Source organism: Hemicordylus capensis, chromosome 1, assembly GCF_027244095.1.
Source record: "Hemicordylus capensis ecotype Gifberg chromosome 1, rHemCap1.1.pri, whole genome shotgun sequence".
NCBI classification, from domain to species: Eukaryota; Metazoa; Chordata; class Lepidosauria; order Squamata; family Cordylidae; genus Hemicordylus; species Hemicordylus capensis.
In genome coordinates this window covers 152,552,950-152,579,955 of record NC_069657.1, presented here as the reverse complement: position 1 = coordinate 152,579,955, position 27,006 = coordinate 152,552,950, and the positions used below count along the sequence as shown (strand labels likewise).

The 27,006-nt window shown below is 43.8% G+C and overlaps 1 protein-coding gene across 5 annotated transcripts in view; it reads left to right on the top strand.

Annotated features, from left to right (window-relative positions):
• SMARCAL1 (SWI/SNF related, matrix associated, actin dependent regulator of chromatin, subfamily a like 1) overlaps positions 1–27,006 on the top strand; it is a 58,022-nt gene that overhangs the window by 14,477 nt on the left and 16,539 nt on the right. For 4 of the 5 annotated variants that reach the window (XM_053270821.1, XM_053270851.1, XM_053270832.1 and 1 more), the window contains exons 6-10: positions 4,324–4,507; positions 5,324–5,474; positions 6,818–6,976; positions 10,049–10,114; positions 26,652–26,792. In XM_053270821.1, coding sequence (XP_053126796.1) covers positions 4,324–4,507; positions 5,324–5,474; positions 6,818–6,976; positions 10,049–10,114; positions 26,652–26,792 — 701 coding nt within the window. The remainder of the gene's footprint in view (positions 1–4,323; positions 4,508–5,323; positions 5,475–6,817; positions 6,977–10,048; positions 10,115–26,651; positions 26,793–27,006) is intronic. The other variant, XM_053270859.1, reaches the window with a different exon arrangement.

Sequence of the window (27,006 nt, the reverse complement as noted above, 5' to 3'; positions counted from 1 at the left end):
TGGCATCCCAGTTACAGAGGGTCTTGAATGATACGGATTGTCTAGATCAGGGATTCTCAACGTTGGGTCCCCAGATGTTATTGGACTTCATCTCCCATAATCCCCAGCCCCAGTGGCCTTTGGTTGGGAATTATAGGAGTTGAAGTCCAATAACATCTGGGGACCCAACACTGAGAATCCCTTTCAATCTGGCTTCCATCCTGGATATGGGACTGAAACTGCCTTGGTCGCTCTAGTGGATTACCTACACTGGGAGCTAGACGGGGAGAGTGTGTCCCTGTTGGTTCTGCTAGACCTCTCAGCGACATTCAATACCATTAGCCATGGTATCCTTTTGAACTGCCTCTCAAGTATAGGGTTTGGAGGCACTGTTTTGGAGTGGTTTCGGTCCTTTCTTGGGGAAAGGGTCCAGAAGGTAGTGCTGGGAGACTACTGCTCAGCTCTGTGGCCATTGGCCTGTGGCATCCTGCAGGGTTTGATTTTGTACCCCCTGCTGTTCAACATCTTCCTTAAACCGCTGGGAAAGGTAATCTGGGGACTTGGACTGAGTTGTCAGCAATATGCAGATGATACTCAGCTCTGTCTCTCCTTGTCACCTGATGCTAGGGAGGCAATGGACTTCTTGAATCGGGGCTGAAGGCCATGATGAGTTGAATGTAAGCTAACGAACTGAGATTGAAACCGGGCAAGACGAAGGTACTAGTAGGAGAGTTAATCAAGATGAGGAGATTCTACTAGTTCTGGATGGGATTGCACTCCCCTTGAAAAAGCAAGTGCACAGCTTGGGACAAGGTTTTTATTGTTGGTTCAAGCTACAAAAACATTATGTCACGGTTATACACAGCTTGGGGGAACTGCTGGACCTGGCTCTGCTTTTGGAAGCTCAGGTGGAGACAGTGGCCAGGGGTGCCTTTTTTGCTTGGCATCAGCTACTGTGCCAGCTGCATCACTTTCTCAAGAAGACAGATCTGGCCACTGTTACCCATGCCTTAGTAGTAGTAGTAAGTTTATTGCGGTCACAGACCAGATTAACAAACAATAACAATTAATAGCATTAATAAGAAAATTCAAGAAATTTCTAAGTTTACAAAATCACAAACTGTTCAAATTACTAATACAGTCTTTACGGAGCTTCAATGCCACGAAACAGAACTTTTCCACATTATCTGAAATTACAGGTTTAAAACTGGTCGGCATAATTTCCAAATAAAATTGGTCTGTGTGACCAGGATAAATGGCTAAAATAGGAGCAATAAATTTGGTGCGAGTGTCCTTATAAAACTGGCAATAAAGAATAACATGGGTGATAGACTCTATATCCCCTGACCCACAGGAGCAACTGCGCTGATCATAAGGAAGTCGTTTGAATTTACCATCAAGTACTGCCGAAGGGAGAACGTTCAATCGCGCGAGGTTCAGAAATCTCCTAAATTTTGGTACCAAGATCTGGTCTAAATATTCAGCTGGTTTATAGTTAAAAGTTTGAGAACCTAAGTATATTCCCTTGGGTAGCTGTGCAGACTCCTCCTGCAAATCTATATCTCGGCGCCGTTGCTTAACAAAGCAAAGCACCTGCTCTAATCCTCGCCCAATAAGATCTTCTTGAGACGTGCCCAAGTGATGCAATTTTAATTTCAGAGCTGATTTCCATTTGGAAACAAAACTATCTAATAACACTAAAGGGGCAAGACTAGCCAGAAAGAAGACCAGGCTTAACCAAAATTTAATTATGCAAAACCATACTTTTGCTTTCAGGGTGGTAACCCCTGCTTCCCTACAAAGGACGGCATTTGCCGTATCCCTGAGTACTTGAAAAATAGCCATCAGGAATTTAGTTTGTACTTCTTCAAGCTGAGAGAAACTTTCCAGAGGACCGATCTGTGCCCCATAAAGAATTTGGGGATATATCTTGGCCTTCAACCCCACGTCTTAGCCATGTCACAGCTGGATTGCTGTAATGCACTCTATGTGTGGCTGCCCTTGAAGAATATTCTGAAACTTCAGCTAGTGCATAATGTGGCAGCTAGGATGTTATCCAGAGTTGCCTGGTGTGACCATATTACTCCCTGCAGTGATCAGCCACTCCTCCCCTAAAGAGTTAACTGGAAGTGAACTCTGTCCTGACTGACAGGCTGGTGAACTCCAGGTCTCAGCCAATCAGCACAACAGGTGGGTGGGACCTAGACAGCCGTTGGGAGAAAGAAGGAGTTCTTTGTTAGAGAGAAGCACGGGCAGAAAGGCTTCGTGAGGAGCATTGGAGTCTTGCTCCCTAATGGTCAAAGCTAGCATGAAGCTTTCTCTCATGGAATGACCTCTGCAGCTCCTTGAAAGACAGGAGGGCAGGAAACTTGAATTCTTTTCCAGAGTTTGGATGTGTTCAAGACAAGGGAGCCAGGGCTTTGGCTTTGGGAAGTTAAAGGCTCATCCAGCCAGGGTGTTGCAAAAGACTGTAATCTTTTAATTGTGCTTCTGTATTTTCCTAAATACCTGTTCCTTGCAGCTGGGTAACTGTGATTTTCAAAGCGTGCCGCTCCAACATCATTCGGGGTGCTTTTTAAAATATTCTTGTAACCTACTGAGTATTTTTACCTTTAACTAAAAGCTAAGAGAGCCTCAGACAGAAACAGTCTGTAGCATTTGAATAAAACTGTTTTTCTTTTTGTTCTTTTTTTTCACAAGCCTCTCAGAGTGTGGTTTTTAACTCAGGAGAAGCGAGGCTGGAAGGGGGGGCTTACTCTGGTGTAAGCACATTCTCAGACATTCAGCAACTACCAGTTTTCTCACCATGTGTAGGCTTACACGTGGAGGTTTTTTTTTTTTTTTTTGTACTTTTCTAATAGCAAAAGAGAGTTTTCCCTGGGATTCCCCCCCCCCCCTTCTAGGGAAGTTCAAGCTCTGTAATAAAGAGCGGTGGTGGTGGCAGCCATTTTTGAACCTAGCAGAAATACAGGAAAGTTTTTGGAGGATCCTTTGCAAGAAAGCTCAGCAGGGATGATTCAGCATTTCCCCTTCCCCTCACATGAGCTTGCACTGAGACAAAGGCTATAGTCCGCTACACCTCCATTTTGAAATAGCTACATTGACTGCTAATCTCTTTCCGGGTCCAATTCAAGGTGCTGGTTTTGACCTTTAAAGCCCTAAGTGGTTTGGGCCCTGGATACCTGAGCGACCGCCTGCTCCCAAGGGTTTCTGCCCACTCGATGAGGTCATCAGAGGGGGCCCTGCTTCGTGTGCCATCAATGAGGGAGGCTTGCCTGTCGTGGGCCTTCTCGGTCATTGCCCCCAGATTTTGGAATGCTCTCCTGGAGGGCCTCTGCTCACCAGTCTCCATCAGTTTTTAGAAATCAAGTAAAATCTTGGCTTTTTACCCAGGCTTTTAAATGAGTGTTTCGTTTGCTGCTGCTTTGTATCTTATGGTTATGTTGTACATGTTTTTTAAACTTCTAATTAGATTTGTATTTTTAATTTTAATTCTTAACTGTGTAGTTCTTATGGTTTTATATTGTTGAATGTTTTTTGTAAACTGCCCTGAGATTATTTTAATGAAAGACAGTATAGAAATTTAAAAATAAATTATCACCCTTATTAATGTAAAGATAGACTTTAAATTCTGTGAGCAATACCCTTTCAGACTCAGAAGCCCATCTGGGGGCTAAATAAGGTTTCCATTGGTTTCCATGAATAGCCTGTTGCCCTTTATCATGATTACTAGAAGAAGAATAAATCACACAAAGGAGGTGCTTGATTTGCCTAATTTAGAAAGGTTGCCTGGGCATCGTCAGTTTTATTACAGCCATTGGCCAGCAGGTTGCCTGGGCAAAGAACTTGTTACTTTGGGGACAGACCTTTTTTTTTTTTTTTTTAAGCTCAGTTGACCATACATCTCTGTCTGTTAACTATTGTGCTTTCTAAGACCAGTTGAGCACTTGCTCTTGACCATGCTAGCCACAGAGGAAGAGGCATTCTCAGCATTAGCCTGTATGTATATAAATTCTTCTGTTCTTGAAAAGGTATCCTATTGCAGCTCTGAGCAACTTCTTCATTGTGCTGGGTGCATGTGCATGCATTCATTCACATACCTTACTGGCTTGCTGAGGAATGTGTTAATTTTCATGAAGACAGTGTTTGAAATTTTCCCCTTCCCCGCCCTCTCCTTTAAGCTTGAGAACTGTAAAATATATATAACATGTAAAAGGCAATGGCCTATGGATCCAGTTACATGAGTGTCCTATTTGTATGCAACTTCAAGTTGGTAAGTGAATTGCCACACCTTTATAAATTGCAAATGAGTATCTAAATCCCCCTCGCATGTATTCTCTGCAGTTGAACTGGTAAAGAGTCTTCCAGAGGTGGAGGTAGAACCGCTGCCTAAGCCAGTAATACAAGCCTTTGCTACTCAGTTTGAGAAGTCTGTCTCAAAGACTGCAGAGATCCCAGAAGCAGACCTTTCGGGAGTGGATTCGAAGGTTGTGACAAGCCTCATGCCATTTCAGAGAGAAGGTGTAAAGTAAGTTGTGTCCTCAAGATGCTGACAACTAGAGTTTTGCTTCAAGACGCTGGCACATGCTTTCAGTATTTACTGTAATTTGTTTTCCTATGCCCCCTGACCCTGCCAGCACAACCTGGAAAAGGAAATTCATCTCATTTTATTGGGCCCAGATTAGTCCAACAACAGAAACACTCAGGATCAGTATTGACCCTCAGAGTTGGCACAGGAAAACAAAACTGAGTGGGTAACAGGTAAATAGTTCATCCTTACTGCTATTCTAGAACCTGCTTCTTAAAAATAAAATAAAATTTGACATTTTCAAGATGGGCAGTCCTGGACCACACTCAAGGTTTTCTACAGGACAGTGCTCCTGCTGATGCTTCAAATAGACAGAACCTTGATTGCTAACGTTCTGGGAGCTCCTTTTTTCCCTTTGTAGAGAAAATGGATTTTTCTGCATTTCCTGCGGCATGAATAAAATTGCATTGGTAATTGGGATCTTTTTCAAGCAATCCTTGAAAAAGGCAGAGGTTCTTCTTGCAGCCCATGAGGGTTGAACTCTCTTGGTGCAAAGACTTTTGTTAATATGGAACATGGAAGCATTATTTCTGCTTGCCTAATCCTTGTTCAGGGATCACATAGGACACTGGCGTGTCTAGAGCAGAAAGCCATAGCTCTCTACTATATTATGAAGAAGTGATTTGGGGCAGGGACTAGGTGTGTGGTATTGAACTTGCAATTAGTTTTAAACCCTAGACTGTGTTCATTGTGGAAATTGAAGCAATAAGCCATTAGTTTCCTCTGGATTGGAGTGTTTGTTTTCCCCCCCTTCAGTTTTGCCATCTCCAGAGAAGGCCGTTTGCTACTTGCTGATGACATGGGCTTAGGGAAAACGATCCAGGCAATCTGCATTGCTGCTTATTATCGAAAGGAGTGGCCGCTGCTGGTGGTAGCTCCTTCCTCAGTGAGATTTACTTGGGCAGAGGTAATGTCTGGATTTTCAGAGCTTTTAAAAAAAATAACCACTCTTTAGTTAGCTTATATGTTCTGAGAAACACATTGTAATGTTTTATTTGGGCAGAAACAAAGCAATAAGAGCAAGAAAAAAAGAGTGCTCCATAGCACTCTTAACTAGGGATGTGCACAAAGTGCTGCATGCACATCCACGGGGATAGTGAGCGGGTGTTTTAAACAGAGGGAGGCAGGTCTTACCTGCCCCTTTGGTGCTCCTCTGGTGCCCCACTGTGGCGCTGTCTCTGCAGATAAGCCGCGCTGCACCAGGGGCTTCCTGCATGGGAACAGGAAGCTCCCTCTTCTCAGCATCCCACAAGCGTCATCGTCGTGTAAATGGCATGTGCAGATGCCATTTACATGACACTGCCTCCCGCAGGATGCTGGGAACAGGGAACTTCCTGTTTCCACGTGGGAAGCCTGTGGCGTGGCTTATCTGCGGAGATGGCATGGCCGTTTGGAAGTGACAGCGCTGCAGTGGGGTGCCAGAGGAGCAGGTAAGACCTGCCTCCCTTGGTTTAAAGCGCCTGCTTATTCCTGGCCGAAATGTTTTGGCTGGGGGAACTCTAATCATTTTGGCACCTTGAATTAGAGGCACCGAAATGATTCGTGGACATCCTTGCTCTTAACCCACTAGAACTACAGGTGTTGTGACATTTCATGTCCCTCCCTCCTTTGTTTGCAGTTCTCATGCATTATTTCAGACAGGAACTAAAAATGGAGATCATGCAGGAGTAGCTCCAGTTTAGCACTGGGGTAGTTCCAGTTTAGGGCTGAAAGGGGATTTATTAAAGGACAAGTGGGTGCCTTTCTAAGGAAATATTTGCTCCCCAGTGAAAAAAGCCTGGAAATTAAATCCTCCTCAGGGATGCCACCTGAGATGTGGTGCAGGCTGAGTTGGATGTTCCTGTGAAGAACAGCTGGTGTGGATGCACTGTTAACCTCAATACCCACAGCAAGACCACTTGAAATAATACAGGCTGAGTGCCAGTGTGTGCTGTGGGAATGACTCAGTGAAGCATTAAATGGCAGAGCGCCTGCTTTATATGTAGAAGGCCCTAGGTTCAATCCCTGGCACCTCTAGGTAGGACTGGAAAAAGAAGCCTCTCTGAAACCCTGGGGAGTCTCTGCAAGTCAGTGGAAACCGTAGTGTCCTAGACAGAGCAATGGTCTGACTTGGTATAAGGTAACTTCATATGACTTTCAAAGGGCTGGATAAACTGTGCTGGTTTGTGTTTGAGGTACCTGTAAGCCATTCAGATGCAAACATAATGTGTTCTGTTCTTTTCTGTTTTTCTTCTACCTTTGCTGCTTAAGGCTTTCCACAGGTGGCTGCCTTCCTTGAATCCAGATAGCATCAGTGTCATAGCAACGGGCAAGGACTGCCTGTTGGCAAGATTGATAAATGTTGTCAGTTTTGACCTTCTCAGCAAGATGGAGAAACAGCTCAAAACCACTTTCCAAGTTGTGATTGTTGTAAGTAGGGCATGCTAAGGGGGTGGGAAGGCAGGTACTGCAAGATTTTGATACATCAATCAGGGACAGAAATGGGAAACGTATCCAGTGCAAGGGGCCATATTAGACCGAGTTATAAGATGGAAGGCACTTTGCCTGAATAATTTCTACATAAAACTTGTCTGAATTTAATTCATGTCAGGCTGGTCATATTGTGGTACTATTTGTGCACTGTCTAGTATGAAGTAGCTGCTGCTTCCAAGTTTTGATGAATATCTCCAGTTAATCAGTGATTTAGTTAATACTGTTCAGCAATTGCAGCAAACGTTTGCTAACAAATACATGAAAGATAATCAGTCAGTTTCAAGAGATGCTCCATCAGATTTTGGAAGTACCAAAGTTCCTATCTAGCCTGCTGCAGCTAACCAAGAGCTCTACTGTTGTGTTGCTGATTCTACATATTAGAAATGAATTGGCCCTTCAAGACCATGAGGTGGGCATAAAAATCATAATACCTGAAAGAATAATAAAAGCTGCCTTTAAAAACAAAAGCACCACACTTTGGGTTCTGAGGCTTCAGGGCATGCTCTTATAACCTTCCCAGGTCTGTCTTGGAAACAGTGATTATTTTTCATGAAAACTTACATCCTCCTTAGAGAGCAGCAAGATCATGCTCTCAGAATGTTGTTCACTTCTGGCCGGTGGTATTTGACAAGAACTTTCAGTTGCGGAAATGTTTATGTGGAACTCTGTCCATTTAGCTGCATTTCTTTAAGCCAACTCCAGAATCCCAGTTTTTATCATTTCATAAAAGTCCCTTTTTGACATGTGAAGTTGTCATGGCTCACATTTCTGGCATTTTGACTCTAAACATTTACTTGGCAATAAGTTCTCCTGATCTCAGCAGAAATTCACTTTCATTGAAATGTTGTCTGGGTTCCAGCCAAACGTTTTTCTCTGCAGTTGAGTGAGCCTGATGTAGAGCTGACAGTTGATGCTCAAAGCACCTTGGTCAATTAAGATTCTGGATCCAAGCAGCTTTTTTAGCTCTCATCCTTGCTGATAAAAATGTAGATGTGGATGCTATCAGCTTTCAGACTTCAGGAGGAGGAGAGTTTTTGTTCTAGTGTCAATATCTTGTAAGGGTGGGCGCCAGAGGCAAACCATTTTTTTATTGTTTACAAGGTGATTGTTATTTGAAGCTTAGCAGAATCTGTGGGGAGTATTCCTGTGGCATTGAGAGGAGGGAGAACAAGCTCAGGTTGTGCAAAGATAATATGTAGTCATGTTGTTTTAACAGTTGTGTGTTGAGTTGGGTTGTGTAGATTCTCATTTTGTGCATGGGGCTTAGCAGTTCTCTCTTTCCTGGTCACTGCTTGTACATATTTGAGTTGGAGGAGGAGACAATGAGGCTATTCCCATGATCAGGAGAAATCGGGCTAGGGGAGCCTAGCCCGATTTCTCCTGACCGTGGGAACCACCGGGCTCGCAGGTGAGCCCGGTGGCCTTCAGGCAGTTAACCCGCCAAAGTAACCCTCCCCTTAAACAGGGTTTGTGGAGCGAGCACTCCACAAACCTGGTTTTAAAAATAGTGAGTAGCAGTGGTGCGGCTCTGTGCCACGGCTACTCATGAGTAGACCCCCGGCGGGAGGCTGAAAAGCAGCCTCCCGGCTCAGGAGTCTCCCCAGTATGCCCACACGGCCCCCGAACTCCCCAGCCCCCGCCAGCTCCATCATGGAGCCAACAGTTGTGTGGGAGGTCGATCCAGCCACCCAGGGCTCTCGCCCTGCTTGTCCGTGGGGAGAGTGGGCTTAGCCCGCTCTCCCCGCTTAGCTTTACAAACCGGGTCTAATCATGAGACCTGGCTCACTGTCTTATGAATCTTGTATGTTTCACTGGCCCTGAATTTCTCACGTTTCTTGAGGATAAACTACATGTTACACAGAATATATGATTATGTTTCTTTATCTTTCAAATATATATATTATTATTACAGATATGCAGTCATGGAGGCTGCCACTTGGGGGGATGTGCTAACCTTTCCCCATGCAAATCGTAGTGTGCCCCTCCCTGATGTCTGTTTGCCTCACAAATACCCCCCCCACACACACACACTCTAGAGCAGCTCTCTTTGTATATGCATGCCATTTTTGATTGGGAAAATAGTATGGAGGGGATGATTAAACATCATTCCCTGAGTCATTGCTTTGAAAACCCACTGTGGCTGCATTTCAGTAAGATAAATAACTATTGGGAGATCTAATCTCATCGATCCCCAGTGTAACACATACTTTGGCCCTCATTCATGTGCTGACTATATTACGGTATTCATATTCTACTTTTCAGATCAAATCGCCCCCACAGGGTGTTCCGCATCCCCACTTCTCTTTTCAATCTTCCCTCTGCTGGTGGCTGTTATTAGCATAACCTTATTGCTAATCAAGATTGAGAAAGCAGTAGCTTAGAGTTGAAGGGGGTATATTATTTTCTCTGTGCATGACTGCTTACTCGCCCAAATGCAACAAGATGAGCACATTCCCTGGGAGGGTGCCAATTTCCTCAGTGTCCTGAAACTCAGCCTTACACAACAGCAATGGAGATGTAGCCCATTCCGGAAGGGAAACTCTCAAATGGTAGGTTATTATCTACCTAGTGAGTCTTTAATGGCAAACCAGTTGGCTCCTAATTAGATTTCTTCTTTTCTGATGTTTTTTCATTAACCCTTTCATTTGGGAAAGTCAGTGCTGCATGGCACTTGCAATTATATTTGCATTTAAAAGAAGGACACACAATGGCAAAAGAATATCAGTAATGGAAACTGTTCTCTTCCCTTTCTTCAGTCCTCCATTTCCTTGGCTATGATGGTTTATGGTTCTCCACTTAGGACTGTTTTCTCAGTCTTTCTTGTTTCATTTCAAGCAGATAAACCTGTCCAATGTTGTGCAGATGTTGCATCCAGAATTTTGGATACCTATCCCTCCCTGTCACTCTGTTTTAAAATTTTACCAAGGACAATCTAGCATTCAGCATTGGGATGTTTGTCTGCCCTTCTGTTTCTCAAGATTTCACTTGCTCTACTGTTTTCTCTTTCAGGATGAATCCCATTTTCTTAAGAACATCAAAACTGCTCGATGTCGCGCTGCGATGCCTCTCCTGAAGGTGAGCATGCCATAGTTTTCAAAATGTCATGCTTGAATTTTAGGCGTCACATATTCAAAATGTCTGGTGTATGACAAAAGCAATAGAAACAGTAATAGAAAGAGGGTGCTAGGGCCTACAATGCTGCAGTGACAAACTTGAAGGACAGGATGACTGACATAGTGAAAGAGCTGCTGCTGTGCATCTGACTCCTTCAAGGCTCCTAGAAGCATGGAAGACATGGTCAGACCTTGCCAATATTACCACAGCCAATCCAGAAAGGTTCCTAATTCACGGCAACTGTACTGCATTTGCACCAGTGTAAGTAGCAGTAGTTCCTGCCCTGTTTCCTGATTGAGTGATATGCCACTCCATTGTGTCACTTTGGCGAAGTGGCAAGGAACCCAAGATTGTTAGTAGGGGGCAAGCCATGTTGAGTCTTTACTTAGCCATTTCTGCTTCAAGTTGAGACTAATAGTCAGAGATGGGTGTACTCTGTTTAGAGTATCTGAGATGGGAAGGTCATGTGGACTTTAATTGGGTGTGCTGTCTGTGTGATTGGCACTTGCAAAGATGATGAGATATTCTGACATGCAGGACATTTTGCAAAAAAGGGCAACCTCACAGATGTGACGTTGGATTATAAGCAATCCTCGAGTTATGTTTTTCCTAGCTTAGTGCATGATCCATTTATCTCCCTGCCCCCCGCCGCCCTGCCAATAAATGAATATTTAATATGAACATCTCACACGTCATCAATTGAGATTGTGCTTCTGGTTCAGGGATATTGTTTTTTCTTGACACTCAACCTGAAGTATTTTGTAAAAGAGAGAGTTGCATGGTCCTCCAGCCACAAAATGACATGGGCATGTCTACTTATTTGTTGACGCTGCACTCTCACTTTGCAAAGATAGACTACATCACTACAGTTGCAGAATGATTCCATGAGATTCCAATAATCTTTGTGTGCACCTCCACATTTAAACAGTATGGAAACAAGGACTTTTGCAACAAATCAACCTGCCCATTCCACATATCCATTGTGTGGTGGTTGATAGATCATGACATTAATACTAGAATGTACTTTGCCAAGAGAATTGAGCAAAGGGTATAAACAGTTCAGGCACTCTTTGTTTGATTGTGCAGGAAGGCTTGTATACATGCACAATCCTCATTATTACCTATAGCCTTTTAGAATTTCCCTCTAAACTGTTTAGGAACAGCCCTGCTGGATCAGGCCCGAGGCCTATCTAGTCCAGCATCCTGTTTCACACAGTGGCCCACTAGATACCTCTGGGGAGCCCACAGGCAAGAGGTATGTGCATGCCCTCTCCTGCTGTTGCTCCTCTGCAACTGGTATCGAGAAGCATTGTGCCTCTGAGGCTGGAGGTGGCCCACAGTCAACAGACTAGTAGCCATTGATAGACCTGTCTTCCATTAATCTGTCTAAGCACCTTTTAAAGCCATCCAAGCTGGTGGCCGTCACCACGTCCCATGGGAAAGAATTCCATAGAATAATTATACGCTGTGTGAAAATGTACTTCCGCTTTTTGGCCCTAAATTTCCAAACCTTCAGTTTCATGGGGTGACCTCAGGTTCTAGTGTTGTGAGAGAGGGAGGAAAATGTCTCTCTGTTCACCTTCCCACTCATAATTTTATACACCTCTATCATGTCTCCCCTTAGTCGCCTCTTTTTCAAGGTAAAGAGCTCCAGATGCTGTAGCCTAGCCTCATAAGGAAGGTGTTCCAGGCCTTTGATCATCTTGGTTGCCCTCTTCTGCACCTTTTTAGTTCTACAATATCCTTCTTAAGATATGGTGACCAAAGCTGTACGCAGTACTCCAGATGTGGTTGCACCATAGATTTGTATAAGCGCATTATAATATTTGCATTTATATTTTCAATCCCCTTCCTAATGATTTCTAGCATGGAATTAGCCTTTTCCTCAGCTGCTGTGTACTGTGATTACACTTTCAATGAGCTGTCTACCACGACCCCAAGATTTCTCTCCTGGTCAGTCAGATCCCATCAGCGTATATGTGAAGTTGGTGTTTTTTTGCACCAATATTCATAACTTTACACTTGCTTAAATTGAACCACATTTGCCATTTTGTCACCCACTCCCCCAGTTTGGAGAAATCTTTTTGCAGCTCCTCACAGTATGTTGTGGATTTCACTGCTCTAAATAGTTTCATGTCATCTGCAAATTTGGCCACTTAGCTGCTCACTCCTACTTCTAGATCATTTATGAACAAGTTAAAGAGCATTGCTCCCAGTACCGATCCCTTGGGGACCCCATTTCTTACTGGCTGGTCAGCTTAACTTTGGTGCCGGGTAAATTGATGGAAAGCATTCTTAAGGACAAAATTGTTAAGCATATAGAAGAAAAAGCCTTGTTGAAGGAGAACCAGCATGGCTTCTGCAAGGGAAAGTCTTGCCTCACTAATCTTTTGGAGTTCTTTGAGAGTGTCAACGAGCATGTGGCTAAAGGGGATCCAGTTGACACAGTGTACTTGGACTTCCAAAAAGCTTTTGACAAAGTTCCCCACCAAAGGCTCTTGAGTAAACTTAGCAGTCATGGGATAAGGGGACAGATTCATGCATGGATTGGTAACTGGTTGAAGGGCAGGAAACAGAGGGTAGGAATAAATGGACAGTTCTTTCCCGGATGCTCCCTAGGTCCCTTTTTGAAAATCAGAGTTACACTGGCTACTTTCCAGTCCTCTGGTAAAGAGCCTGATTGTAGGGACAAGTTACATATTTTTGCTAGGAGATCAGTAATTCCACATCTGAGTTCCTTCAGAACTCTTGGGTAGATGCCATCTGGCCCTGGTGATTTGTTAATTTTTAGTTTTTCAAGACAGTTTAGCACATCTTCACTTGTCACCTCAAACTGGCCCAGTTCCTCAGCTGCTAAACCTGAAAAACTCAATTCTGGAGAGGGTATATGGTATCCTCCGTTGTGAAGACAGATGCAAAGAACTCATTCAGCTTCTCTGCAATCTCCTTATCCTCCTTAATAATCTCTTTTACACCCTCATCATCTAAGGGTCCAACCGCCTCCCTGGCAGGTTTTCTGCTTCTGATATTTTTAAAGAAGCTTTTATTATTCCCCTTGACAGTCCTACCTATATGCACCTCAAACTCTCTTTTTGTATCCCTTATTGTCTCCTTGCATTTCTTTTGTCAGAACTTACGGTCCTTCCTGTTCTCTTCATTTGGGCAGGATTTCCGTGTTCTGAAGGAAGTCTTCTTCCCTTTTATAGCTTCCCTGACTCTACTTGTTAACCATGCTGGTGTCCTGAATTTGATGGTACCTTTCCTCCTTCTTGGTATACATTCCAACTGTGCTTCTAGTATTGTGGTTTTAAATAAGTTCCATGCTTTCTGGAGTGATTTGACCCTCCTGACTTCCCCTTTCAACTTCCTTCTTACATGTCCCCTCATTTTTGAGAATCTTCTTCTGCTGTCCAACACATCTGTTGGGCAATTCTTACTTGACAATTCTCCACTTGCATATATGCAGAAACTGAATCACACTATGGCCACTGCTACCCAGTGGTTGTGCAACTCTGACATCTCGTTCCAGGTCCTGGGCACCACTCAGGATTAAGTCCAAGGTCGCCATCTCTCTGGTTGGTTCCGCGACTAACTGTTCTAAGGCACAATCATTTAGCATGTCTAGAAATTTGGCATCTTTTTACGTACCTGAATTTGAGCTTACCCAGACTGTGTGGGTAGTTGAAGTCACCCATTATTACTGCCCCGTCTCTCTTTGAAGCATCTCTTATTTGTTTCTCCAACTCCAGGTCACTGTCAGTGCTTTGATCCAGAGGGCAATAGGATGTCCCTAGTAATACATTTCCTTTCAGTCCTCGTAATGCTACCCATAATGATTCTGTGGAGGCCTTGGGTCCACCTAGGTTTTCTAGCTTATTGGAATCTATCCCTTCTTTGATATACAGTGCCACTTCTCCCCAAATCCCCCCCTCCTTGTCCCTTCTGTAGAGTTTATATCCAGGAATAATCATGTCTCTGTGGTTCTCACTGTTCCACCAGGTTTCCGTTACATCTACTATATCTGTGTTTTCATTAGTAACCAAGCACTACAGCTCACCCATCTTAGCTTGGAGGCTTCTGGCATTCAGCTCAGGAGTTCATAGTGGCCATGACGACTATGGGCCTATCTCAGGTGGTCTTGGGACTGACGCACGTTGCAGGTCACACGCTTGATTTGGTCTTTCACTCTGATCAGGGTGGTGTTCCATAGGTGGGGACTCCTGTGATTTCCCCATTGTCATGGACGGACCACCATCTGGTTAAGGTTGGACTCACAGTAAAACCCCACCTTCGCAGGGGCGAGGGACCTATTAGGATGGTCCGCCCAAGAAGGTTATTGGATCCCATAGGATTTCAAGAAGCCTTGGAGGGATTCAGTGTTGGCTCTGCCGGCGATCCTGTTGATGTCCTGGTGGAGAATTGGAACAGCAAACTCACTGGGGCGGCAGACATGATTGCTCCTAAGCGTCCTCTCTGACCTGCTTCAAAACTGGCCCCTTGGTTTATGGAAGAACTACGGGGGCTGAAGCGGCGAGGTAGACAACTGGAGTGCAGGTGGAGAAAGACTCGGCTTGAATCCGACAGATTGCAACATAGAGCTCATTTGAAGACCTGTGCTCAAGCGATACGTGTGGCAAAGTGATTCTTTTCTGCCCGTATTGCATCCACAAGTTCATGTCCGGCAGAGTTGTCCAGGATTATGAGAGGGCTAGTATGTGCCCCTCCTCCCTTGAATCAGAATTTGGAACCATCTATTACCCGCTGTGATGTGTTTAATGAATTCTTTGTGGAAATAATCTCTCATATTCGGGCCGACTTGGATTTCGTCTCTGCACTTACTTCAGTATCTGATGTGGAGGTATCCAGTGACTCCTCTTATGTGGTTAGGTTGGATCAGTTCCAGTTTGTGACTCCTGAGGATGTGGACAAGCTGATTGGAACAGTGTGGCCCACCACCTGTCCTCTTGACCCCTGCCTGACATGGCTTGTTCGATCTAGCAGGGAGGTTGTTGTAGAAGGCCTGGTAGAGAACATAAATGTATCTCTGAGGTAAGGTAGGATGCCTCTTAGTCTTAAGGAGGCAATTATTAAACTGCTTCTAAAGAAGCCTACCCTGGATCCCTCGGAGCTGAGTAATTACAGGCCTGTCTCCAACCTTCCGTGGCTGGGCAAGGTAATTGAGAGGGTGATGGCCTCCCAGCTCCAGGCAGTCTTGGAGGAAACGGATTATCTAGACCCATTTTAAACTGGCTTCCAGTCTGGCTATGGGGTGGAGACTGCCTTGGTTGGCCTGATGGATGATCTCCAACTGGGAATGGACAGAGGAAGTGTGACTCTGTTGGTCCTTTTGGACCTCTCGGTGACTTTCGATACTATCAACTGTAATATCCTTCTGGAACATCTGAGGGGGTTGTGGGTGGGAGGCACTGCTTTGAAGTGGTTCCGCTCCTCTCTCTCAGGCAGGTTCCAGATGGTGTCCCTTGGAGACTGCTGTTCTTCAAAATCTGAACTTTCCTATAGTGTCCCTCAGGACTCCGTATTGTCTCCAATCTTGTTTAACATCTACATGAAACCACTGGGAGAGATCATCAGGAGATTTGGTGCAGGGTGTTATCAGTATGCTGATGACACACAAATCTATTTCTCCATGTCAGCATCATCAGGAGAGGGCATAACCTCCCTAAATGCCTGCCTGGAGGCGGTAATGGGCTGGATGAGGGATAACAAACAGACTGAATCCAGATAAGACGGAGGTACTCATTGTGCAGGGTCGGAACTCGAGAGACAATTTTGATCTGCCTGTTCTGGATTGGGTCACACTTCCCCAGAAGGAACAGGTATGCAGTCTAGGGGTGCTTGTGGATCCAAGTCTCTCCTTGGTGTCCCAGGTTGAGACAGCAGCCAGAAGTGCCTTCTATCAGCTTCGGCTGATACGCCAGCTATGTCCGTTTCTTGAGTTAGACGACCTCAAAACAGTGGTACATCTGCTGGTAACCTCCAGACTGGATTACTATAATGCACTCTATGTGGGGCTGCCCTTGTACGTAGTCCGGAAACTACAGTTGGTCCAGAATATAGCAGCCAGGCTGGTCTCTGGGTCATCCAGGAGAGACCATATTACTCCCGTATTGAAGGAGTTACAGTGGCTGCCAATATGTTTCTGGGCAAAATACAAGGTGTTGGTCATAACCTATAAAGCCCTAAACAGCTTGGGCCCTGGGTATTTAAGAGAACGTCTTCTTCGTTATGAACCCCACCGCCCATTGAGATCATCAAGAGAGGTCCGTCTGCATTTGCCACCAGCTTGTCTGGTGGCTACTCAGGGGCATGTCTTCTCCGTTGCTGCCCTGAGGCTTTGGAATGTGCTCCCTAGTGAAATAAGAGCCTCCCCATCTCTGACATCTTTTTAAAAGTCTCTAAAGATGCATTTCTTCACCCAGACTTTTAACTGATATTGTTTTGATTGTTTTAATGTTGTTTTTACAATATTGTTTTAAAATTTTAAATTGTGTTTTAAATTTCTTGCTTTTAAATTTTTTGTTTTTAATTAATGTTTTACTTTTAATCTTGTTGTAAACCGCCCAGAGACATAGGTTTTGGGCGGTGTAAAAATGAGATTCTAATGAGATTTTCAATGAAACACCATGAATCCACTCTAATTTGCTATCATAGAATCCACACTCAGAATACCTCTGAAACAACAGAACCCTGTACCCCATGGGTTAGAAACCCATGGGGGTGGTTGGCACCCTATGTGCACTACACTACCACTCGCTCTGGGCCACCCCAGCACCTTCCAAGTGCACTTATGGGGCTGCTGAATACCCTATGAGGAAAAACCTTAAAGACGCGTAAACTTTAACAATTCCCCAAAAATCAGCCCTCTGCCCAAATCCTTTGAAAAAATTCAGGTAGCTTCCTTGACCCTACCTGGCACTACCACCAACCCCACACTGCTCTAGGCCACCCCTTTGCCCCCCGCGTGAAGCTATACACTTGCTCACACCTCAATGCTTCTCTATGGGGAAAAACCTTAAAGACACGTAAACTTCAACAATTCCCCAAAAATCAGCCCTCTGCCCAATCACTCTGAAATTGGGGTGGTAGCCTCCACCCATTAGGCACTACCACCCCACCCCACTCTTTTTGCCCAGATCCCACCCTATGCCCCCGATCTGCCCCAAAGACACGTAAACTTCAACAATTCCCCAAAAATCAGCCCTTTGCCCAATTCCCCTGAAATTTGGGTGGTAACCTCCATCCATTGGGCACTACCACCGCACCCCACTATTTTGCCCCTGGGACCCAAAATTCGAGCTGACGTCACATCAGACCTTTTCCCATTCAAATCAATGGAGGCAAAAAGGCGGGAAATTCAAAGAGACGTCATCCCGAATCACCCAAATTTTTTGGGCACGAATCAGGGGTGATTCGGTGCGGCCCCGAAAAATATCGGGGGACATCGGGGGTGATTCGGTTCAGACCCGAATCACCCGAAATTGCTTGTTTCGGGCACAGATCGATCTGTGCCCAAAAATTTTTGCACATTCCTAGTGGTCAGTTCATTCCCCTCTGCTGCAAACACTGTAGCATCTTGTTGTTTGCTTCTCCTCTTCTCAGCTTGTACTCTTTGATGGTACAGGGTTGTGTGATTGCTAGGTGGCTCAAAATGCTCTCCACCTGCCCTTGAACACCATTCATAAGGATATAAGAAGAGCTTTTCTGGACTCACTCCAGGTCTATCTGACTCAGCATTCAGCTTCCAGCAGTAGCCAACGCTTCCAGGATATTTGCAAGCAGGACATGGAGGCAACATCCCTCCTCTATTGCTTATCCCCAGCACTTGTTATCCAGAGAGCTCCTGCCTTTGAAAACAGAAGCTCCACAGCTGTCGGGACGGATTGCCATTGATAGATTTATCCTGCCATGCTTGCTCCCACTCCCTACACTATATGAACATACAAAACTGCCCCATATTGAGTCAAGCCATTGGTTCATCTAGTACACTGTCTGCTCTGATTGCCAATTACTTTCCAGCATCCCAAACTAGTTATCTGAGATTCTTTTAGCTGGAATAAAGCATATGCAGAGCTCTGATGCGGAGAGCTTGCCTGCAGAGCTATAGCTCCTCGCTGCCAACATAGAAATAACCTGCCAGTGGCTGCCATTGTGGCTAAATGAACAAAAACAATTCCTAATACCAGAGTAGGGGGACATGCCCCACCCCCAGCCTTCTTCCAGTGCTGGGCCTCACTGCCAAGCAGCGCATAGAGTAGAGCTCTTGCAGATGTTGCTTACTCTGTCCTCAGACTTTCAGAATCTTTCATGCCCTTTGAGTCTGAAATCCTTCTTTTTTAAAAATAAAATAAAAATCAGACGTCTGCTTTGGTGTTCTTGTATTAACCTGCTTGAAAGTTGACATTCCATTCCTCCTCAAGGCACACAGCTGGACACCTCCACAGCTGTGAATTTCAGAGCTTTACAGCCTTGGTGTTTTATGAAGCACTCCAGTTCTTGCAGAAAAAATGTGCTCTTTGTGGAAGGGGGCAAAAAAGAGGCAGTAATGTTTGAAGTTGACACCAAAGAGGCAGGTGGAATACATTTGATGAGTTTTTAATCCTGCCTCCCCCACCTGTGATACTAAGCACATTTTCTCACTTGAGTGGGCATAGGGCAATCTTGTTTTCCTGGTACTTGAGCACCAGTTTGCATCATGAAAAGTTAAAAAATCCTAATTATAATATAAGCTGCAGTACTTAAATGCTTGCAAAATGAAGGCAAGACAAATAGGCAATTATTACTTATACTGAAGTGTCAGAGATATTGAGGTTTTAAGCATCTAAGAATATAAATGAATTTCCAGGTCACAGAGTCACTTTCAAAGTAATGTTTCCAATCAAAGCTGTCTTGAAGAATAATGATTTATCTTTATTTGCTATAAATATTGATATGATGGTAATCACCAATTAAGTTGATTTATCCTGATAGTTACTTTCCCAAGAGTATTTAATACAGGCTTCTCATAAATCTGATTTTTCTGGTATGTAATAAGTGAAAATCCTTAAGATGGCTTGGATGAGGGATATATAATCAATAATATATCAATAAGGACCCTTTAGTTTCATATTTGTTCTGAAATTCTGTTGAAGAACAGGTCTTAATATTGTATTCCCCCTACCCCCCAAAGTGGGTATCATTAGAATACTAAAACCTTTGCCTTCATCTATGATATACTAGGCATTGATGGCTTCTTAAGATAAAGTGGCATTACTTGCAGTCTATTTCTTGCTTTCTAATATAAATTTCTGAGAAAATGACTTCGGGGCAGTGATTTGTGGAAACTTCAAATAGGCCCATGTTTAAAACATGGAACTAAAATCTGGACTCCACGAGTTTTCAAAAGTAATTATTCATCGAAATCTTCCTGTGTCTCCAGTGTGGTACCTTCAATCATGCATGAAAAGCTGTTGGTGCTCTGGTATTGAGTGTTGGGGTTTGTGTGCATGAGTGTTAAAAACTTGTGTTGTGGATCAAGAAAGATGATCCTCAGGTGGGTCTGGGAAGTCAGAATTAGATCTGATCTGAGCACTGTTCAGCTGCTGGAAGTTCCAGCTGGATCCTTACTAACATGGACACCTTGGGAGCTCAGCTTCTACTTCCCTGATCAGGCAGCAGCCTCCATATTACTCTGTGTACACAGGCTATGCATACACTGTTCAATAGCTTCTTTATCTCTGGTGGGATTGCCTTAATAGACACAACTTCCAGATCTCCTAGATTTAAAGCACCCCTGCCCCATCCTTGCTTATGCACTGAAGATTATAGAGCCTTTTGTTGCAATTTAAGATATACTGTGCAAGCTCCAGCTAAGCTCCATTCTGTCCTGGTATATCTTTGCTATACCATATATATGGTAGCTTGGAGACCTAGTTCTCACTGAAGTTGTAAACCTGTGTATGGACTGTGCCAGTGCATGTAGAGGCTTATGACTGACTACTCCTGCATGCTGTAAACTAGGGATGTGCGAACAGGCTTGAGGCCTGTTTTGAGGACACACACACACACACACACACACACACACACACACACTTCTCTCTCTCTCCCCCCCTCTCTTTCTTGTGTGTGTGTGTGTGTGTGTGTGTGTGTGTATAAAAATATCTCTGGCATCCTTGCAATGCTGGTACTGCTGAGCTGTGGATGTGTGCCTCTGCAGTCTCCCTCTCCCCATGCTGACTTCCCCACTGATCCTCTAAGGGCTGTTTTGGCCCTTTCCCTAGTGGCAGTGGCCATTTTGGAAGCCATCACGCATGCCCCCAGGCCATTTGTGTGGCCAGGTCATGTCTCAGGCCATGCAAATGCCCAAGTTGCATGCATGGTGGCCTCCAAGATGGTTGCTGCCAGTGGGGAAAGGGCCAGAATGTTGCTTAGAGGACCAGGGGGAGAGGGAGACTGTGGAGACCCCCACTATGGCTGCGCCAGCACACACACCCCACCTGAGGCCATCAGACCCGCCGGTGAGTGATTCTAAAAAATAAAATATTTTATTTAAACGTTACAACCCTCGAACCACCTCAAATCCGAGCCAAGCTGTGCGGTTTGTTCAATGGCACGGTTGGACTCAAACTGAACCAGGCAAACCAGTTTTATGCACACCCCTACTGTAAACCATTAAATCAAAACATAAATCCCTGCACACAGAAGACGAGATCTGCTATAAGATTTTTGCTTCATAGAGCACAATGTGTAAAGTGACAGTATTTCAAAAGGGATACTTGCTGCCACTTTAAAAGCTCCAAGAAATGAAACTGTTGAACTTATCTATGCACAGGGATTTTTTTTCTGTGGAGGAGTATTCTTTCAGATGAGTTCTTGCCTGCATTCTAAAATGATACAGCCCAGAGGCAGATTTCTTACCTCAGTGGGGCCAGAACTAGTCGTCTTTTCCTGTCCTACTGACTGTTCTATTTAATGACTTATTTTATGTGAGCAAGATGCACTTTCTTGAGCTGCAGTGTAGGTGTAAACACTGGTATCCCCAGTTTGCTGTCCTCCTTAGTTTCCAGCAAGACTCTGGTCTGCTTGAATATTTTGTAGGTGTTCCTTCTGTTAATGGCCTTACTTGTTACTTCAGGCCCTCTGCCCTCAGGAAGCTCAGCTGCTGAAGTTTCTCTGGCTTAAACAGATCTGCAGTGGAGACTTTGAATACATACATTTTAAGGATGCCTTGTGCCACAAGGAATAGGGTTGTTGTTTTTTTGTGACCCTCTGTCTGGCATCAGTGGTCAACATTGTTGGAGAGCTGCTGGGACCTTCAGAAGGGCCAATCCTCAAGGTCACCTCTGTGTCCCTGGCCTTTGTGCAGTACTCAAGGGCCAAACCTGGAGTCAGGCCTGAGTGACCCATAAAATTACCTCTTGCCCAAAGATTCAGTGTTGCTAAGAGCGCCTTCACATGTTTCAAAGAATGCAAGTTCCGCAGTGTGTTAGCCCCATCTTCTCTTAAACGTTTGAAAGGGATTGCATGTCTCTTGTTCAGATGTTACAGAAATGTGATTTAATCTTGTGGAAGTGCAGGACCGTAACATATGAAAGGGTCCCTGTCTGTTAGAGGAAATTTAATGTCCTTTGTACAAAATTACATGAAACTTAGAAATACTCATGTCTAACAAACAATAAACCAGTTGTTCTAGTAAGAACTAATCTGCCTGCTTTCATTTCACTATCCCTACAATTGGACTAAACTTGGTCCAAAGTGGTTAGGTGTTCACAACCCACTTGCACCTCAAATGTTCATGTATCGGCCATCTTGGATCATGTTGGATGATATCATTACAAACTGCACCATTGAGGTGTCCCTGTGTGTCACTAACTACAACTGTACCAAATCTAGTTGAAATCGGTTAGACAAATCACAGATTAGCCCACTTGCACCTCAAACATTCATTCATCTGCCATCTTGAATTGTGGTGGATGACATCACAAACTATGTCATTGAGCCATCCCTATTCGTCTCTACAGCCGTAGCAAATTTGGTTCAAATTGGTTAGGTGGTTCACAAATTAGCCCACTTGTGGCTCAAACATTAATGCTTCCGCCATCTTGAATTGGGGCAGATGACATCACAAACAATGCTGTTGAGGTGTCCCTATGTGTCCCTACCACATTTGGTTCATATTGGTCCAGGCATTGCCAAGTTGATAGCAACATACACAGGGACACACATGGAATGCTGGGTGATCTCATAAGCCTTCTGGAAAGTAGGCTAAAAAGCCCTATGGAAATGGTGTGGAGGTCTTTCACCAGATCCAGTGGTGCTTCTCAGAGGGAATTTCTGATTAAAGAATATTCAGCTACATTTCTAAATGATTGGAGTCATGGCTCAGCAACTGAGATATAGGAAAAGCAAGTTGTATCTCAGAAGTTCTATATATGTTTGTTCCATAACCATTAATGTGCTACTTGTTCAGCATTGGGAGCCACTACAAATATGAATCATAAGGGGTGGAGAGCTACCTTTTAAATATATACACTGTTTATTGGTGCATAATGACATTTGCATGAAGATAGTATTTAGAAGCAAGATGCCTCTAAATACCAGTTTCAGGGGAGCAACAGCTGAAGAGAGGGCATGCTTTCATCTCTTGCCTGTGGGCTTTCCAGAAGCACCTGGTAGGCCACTGTGTGAAACAGGATGCTGGACTAGATGGACCTGTCCTTATGTACATCAGTACACTTGTGATCACATTCCTTTTCTGCAGCACCATGCTGTGCAACTTCCATGTATATCTAAGCCAACATTCATGAGGCATACTATTGCTATACTACTGTGAGAAGCTGTGTTTGGTTGAACTTGTCTTTCTCAGAGGTATTTCAAGTGGCACAAGGTGTCTGTTGGAATGTGGTCACTGAGCCCATTAAGCTTTATGGAATTATTGGTAATGTTATGACCACATTTTTAAAAAGGGTGTTAGCAGCCCCAGTTACCAATCCTATGATTATCTGATGTTCTTCATTGTATGTTGCCTTCAGACAAGGGGTGTGTTTTTTCTCTCTCTCAACTTAAAATAAAAAAATAAAAAATCCAAATCTGGAAATGGGGCAGCTTGAAAGTTCGTGGGTAGCATCCAAAGCTGGTCATGATGAGGTCCTGTTTAAATTGATGATACTTGTTCTGTTGATTTCAGTGGTGCTTAGCCATTACTAATAAGTTTGGATGCTGCCCAGTGTATACAGTGATTTCTAACGTGGAATGAATTTATTCCACTTTCTTAGGGAAGTGGGATTGTTTGAGGTATTGCTAAGTCCCTTCTTTAGGCATCATTTTATTACGGGAAAGAGACTTAGTTGTAAAATAATTGATGGGCTTCTAGTCCTTAAGGGTTTTTACTTCTCCTTCCTTTCTGCTCTCAAGAGCTTTTGATTCCCTTGTTTTCCAAAAGCTGGCAAGTCCTCTACCTCTGAAGTCAAAATGTTGCCACTTGAAATGGTCCATTTAAAAAAAAAAACATTTTATGCAATTTGACTGCTCTGGGGTTAGTAGCGATAGTATACTTTAAAATTATTTGCAGCAGTGGGAGTCAGTTGTTCTTACTTGAGGCTTATTCTAAAGTTAGAACGGGCATGCCTGAGAGCACTGTTTTATGACAGAAATGAAATTTCTGAAAACATATGGCAACTGTCTCCCCAGTGATCCCAGCTCTTTCTCTGTCAAGAAGCTTAGGCTTCTACATTGAAATTATTGTCAGATATTTCCATTTTGTGTCAAGGCAACACACACTTTAAATGTTAAACAGCTGACAAGGACATAATAAGGAGACAGGAGGATGGTTATAATTATATATCCAGCACAATGTGCATTTAAATAATAGCCATAATGCAAAGCATGTCAGATAGCATACTGCAGGCCACATGCTGTGAAAATAATTTAAAGCCTAGCAAATGGTTGTATGAGAACAAGGTACTTTGGCATGCTGAATTATTTTTATTTTCTAGTCTGTTCTGCACCCTCCACCCACATAGAAGTTGTTGGATACCATATTCTGACCTCTGCATCTGAATGTGTAAATCTTGAATTTATCTTTATGAAGTGACTTCTTGCTATTTTTGTTCTGGCATGATCAGAACACTTTCGTTGCAGGAATTGTGCCATGGGATGTTCATCAACATTACCTCTGCAAGTCGTGTTGTCCTGCTAGTCAGCCCTGTAGCCCTTGAGATCCCAATTAAGATTGTTTAAATATCTCAGTGGTCATTTAGTCCAACTGCTTTCACTGGCAGGATTCCCAGGCTGAAAAGTATCCATAGCAAAAGCTTTGAGCCAGAAATTCTACAGTGTTCCCAGGCAGCTTGTAGCTTTCTTCATTAATTTTAGCTTCCCCAGCCTAAATCTACTACTATGCATCAACTTGAACATGTTGCCTCTTGTCCTTTTGTCATTGATTGTAATAAAGCACTTCTCTCTCCCCCTTGCTTATGGATTAATGAGAGGAAGATATTGGTTTCTATATTAAACAGACATGTATATAAATCCTTTTCCTTTTTGGTGATAAGACAACAGATTGACTTCCTGAACTTGGAACCAATCTACTAATTCAGAAGAAGCATGTGGTCTGGCCCTAGGGTTTTTGGTGCCCTAGGCGAAGTTTGACTTGATGCCCTCTCCACCAGCTGAGAAATGTGCTGAGTTGCACAGCCTGCTCATTTGCCTGGTTGTGGAGAGAGAGCAGAGCAAGGCAACAAATGGCTTTGCTCGCTCATTCTTTCTTCCCCACCCATGTCCCCCCACTCCCCTCCGGGAAGGAGAGCAAATGGGCACTCACAGCAAGTCAGGCATGTCCGTGGTTGCCTGAAGAGGGAAAGGGAGACATGTGGTGCTCAAGGCAACTGCCTAGGTCTACCTAGTGGATGGGCTGACCCTGCATGTGGTATGGCTTTCCTAGGACTTCAGAATGCAGTTAGTAGACACCATATTTGAAGACTTGCCATGTAAACAAACCAAATGGAATTTTCCTTGTAGAAAATTAGCACATCATTGAGAATGCTATGCGGACAGACATGCTAACTTCCTGGGATTCTTCCACCTGCATTCTGAAATGGTAATGTCAAAGAAGCAAATATCCTGTGATTATTTCTGAGTAAGTAGGATTTTAAAGCTGTTTCCAACATGCATAGCGGCACAGGACACAGCTCTCTCATTGGCCTTACCACCTCAGAATGCATCTGTGCTTGTTTGGAAGGGCCACTGTACTGCCATGTCAAAACTCTCCTCACAGAGGGAATACATACACATCTGAGAACAGGCTGCTAACTTCTAATTCATTCAAACATATTTTCTGACATGGTACCGTCCTCTCATGGTGCTATACCATCTTAGACTTGCGTGTGGTAGGATTACTTGCTTGAAAGCTCCCCAGGGCAATCTCCTTAGCTAAAAGCTTCTGTTTCCATATTCCTTTGATGGGGGATTGCATCTAGCAAGCAGTCCGCCAGGTGTGTGTGGGCTCTTGTAAACCTTATCTGCAAACTTGTAAATTCTGAGCTTCAAACACCACTGGAACCAATTATGTCAAAGCTTGGTGAGTGCCTCAGTATGACATCTGCACGGAATTGGTTTTAAGACTGAAAGGAGCCATATAGTCCATTGTGGTGGGACATATGTTTGTCTTATAAATTCAGCCTTTTTCATCTGATCATACTAGGTATCAGAAGGCTGGTAATTCTTAACGGAGACTCCATCTCAAGGCAAACTGTAACTGCCTTTCTAGTTCCACCTTGGTTATCTAGGAAGAATTAAAGAGATGTGCAGAAATTCTCAGAAGAATTCAATGAGGTGGCTAATGGAGTGTGAATTACTATGGATTCAGCCTTAACCATCCTTGTTCACATTTCCTTATGGTAGCTCACCCAATACTCAAGGATAAGCCACCAATGGGAGTATGTTTTTCTTTGTGTTGAAACTCATTGAAAGCATATGGAAACTTCAGCACTGGATCTGTCTAGTTCAGTCTCCTGCCTCCATCATTTTATGATTCTCTGTTCAGATGAAGACTGCTATGGTATGCAGACATGGAGCAATGGTGCCATCCCCACAGATAGGCACATCTTCAAAGGGTAGTTCTCTCATATTTAGCTGGGGGAGAGCAAAATATAAACTTGTCTGACCCATCTTAACACCAGGTCTTCATGAGACATCTAAAACTGATGAGGGTGGGAACCATGTGGCCTCTGATGGAAGGCATTCGTGTGTCAGGACCACCACCAAAAAGGCCCTGCGTTTGGTTGATTTATTGCTTCCCCTCTGAAGTAATTACACATTGATAGCCCTGTTAAGTAGGTTAGTATTATTACAGTTGGCAAAAGGCAATCTTGAACTTCCTGACTCACAGCTCTATCGCTCTTCACCACTTGTTTGAATGTTGATCTTCTGAAACCAGAAGTCATTTTTTCATGTTTGCTTATTGTGACCCCTGTAATGAATGTTAACATTTGTATTCCTGTAGGCTGCTAAACGAGTAATCTTGCTGTCGGGCACCCCTGCCATGTCACGCCCTGCAGAACTGTATACCCAGATTGCAGCTGTCAGACCATCCTTTTTCTCTCAATTCCACATCTTTGGGCTTCGCTACTGTGCTGCTAAGCAGGTAATTTTGATATATTTCTGCCAAACTGGAAAGTTTTTTAACTTGATCTTGGATGACCTTGGTCAAGATGGCCCTATTCCTTTAGTGAAGCAAGGTGCTCCTTACTTTTTCTGTAGGAATGTACTAATTATGAACTTCTGACCAGCATTGTTGATCTTAAACTTTATATGTGATTCTAAGTCTCCTGTGTTGGTTCCTCAATTTTTACTTGTTT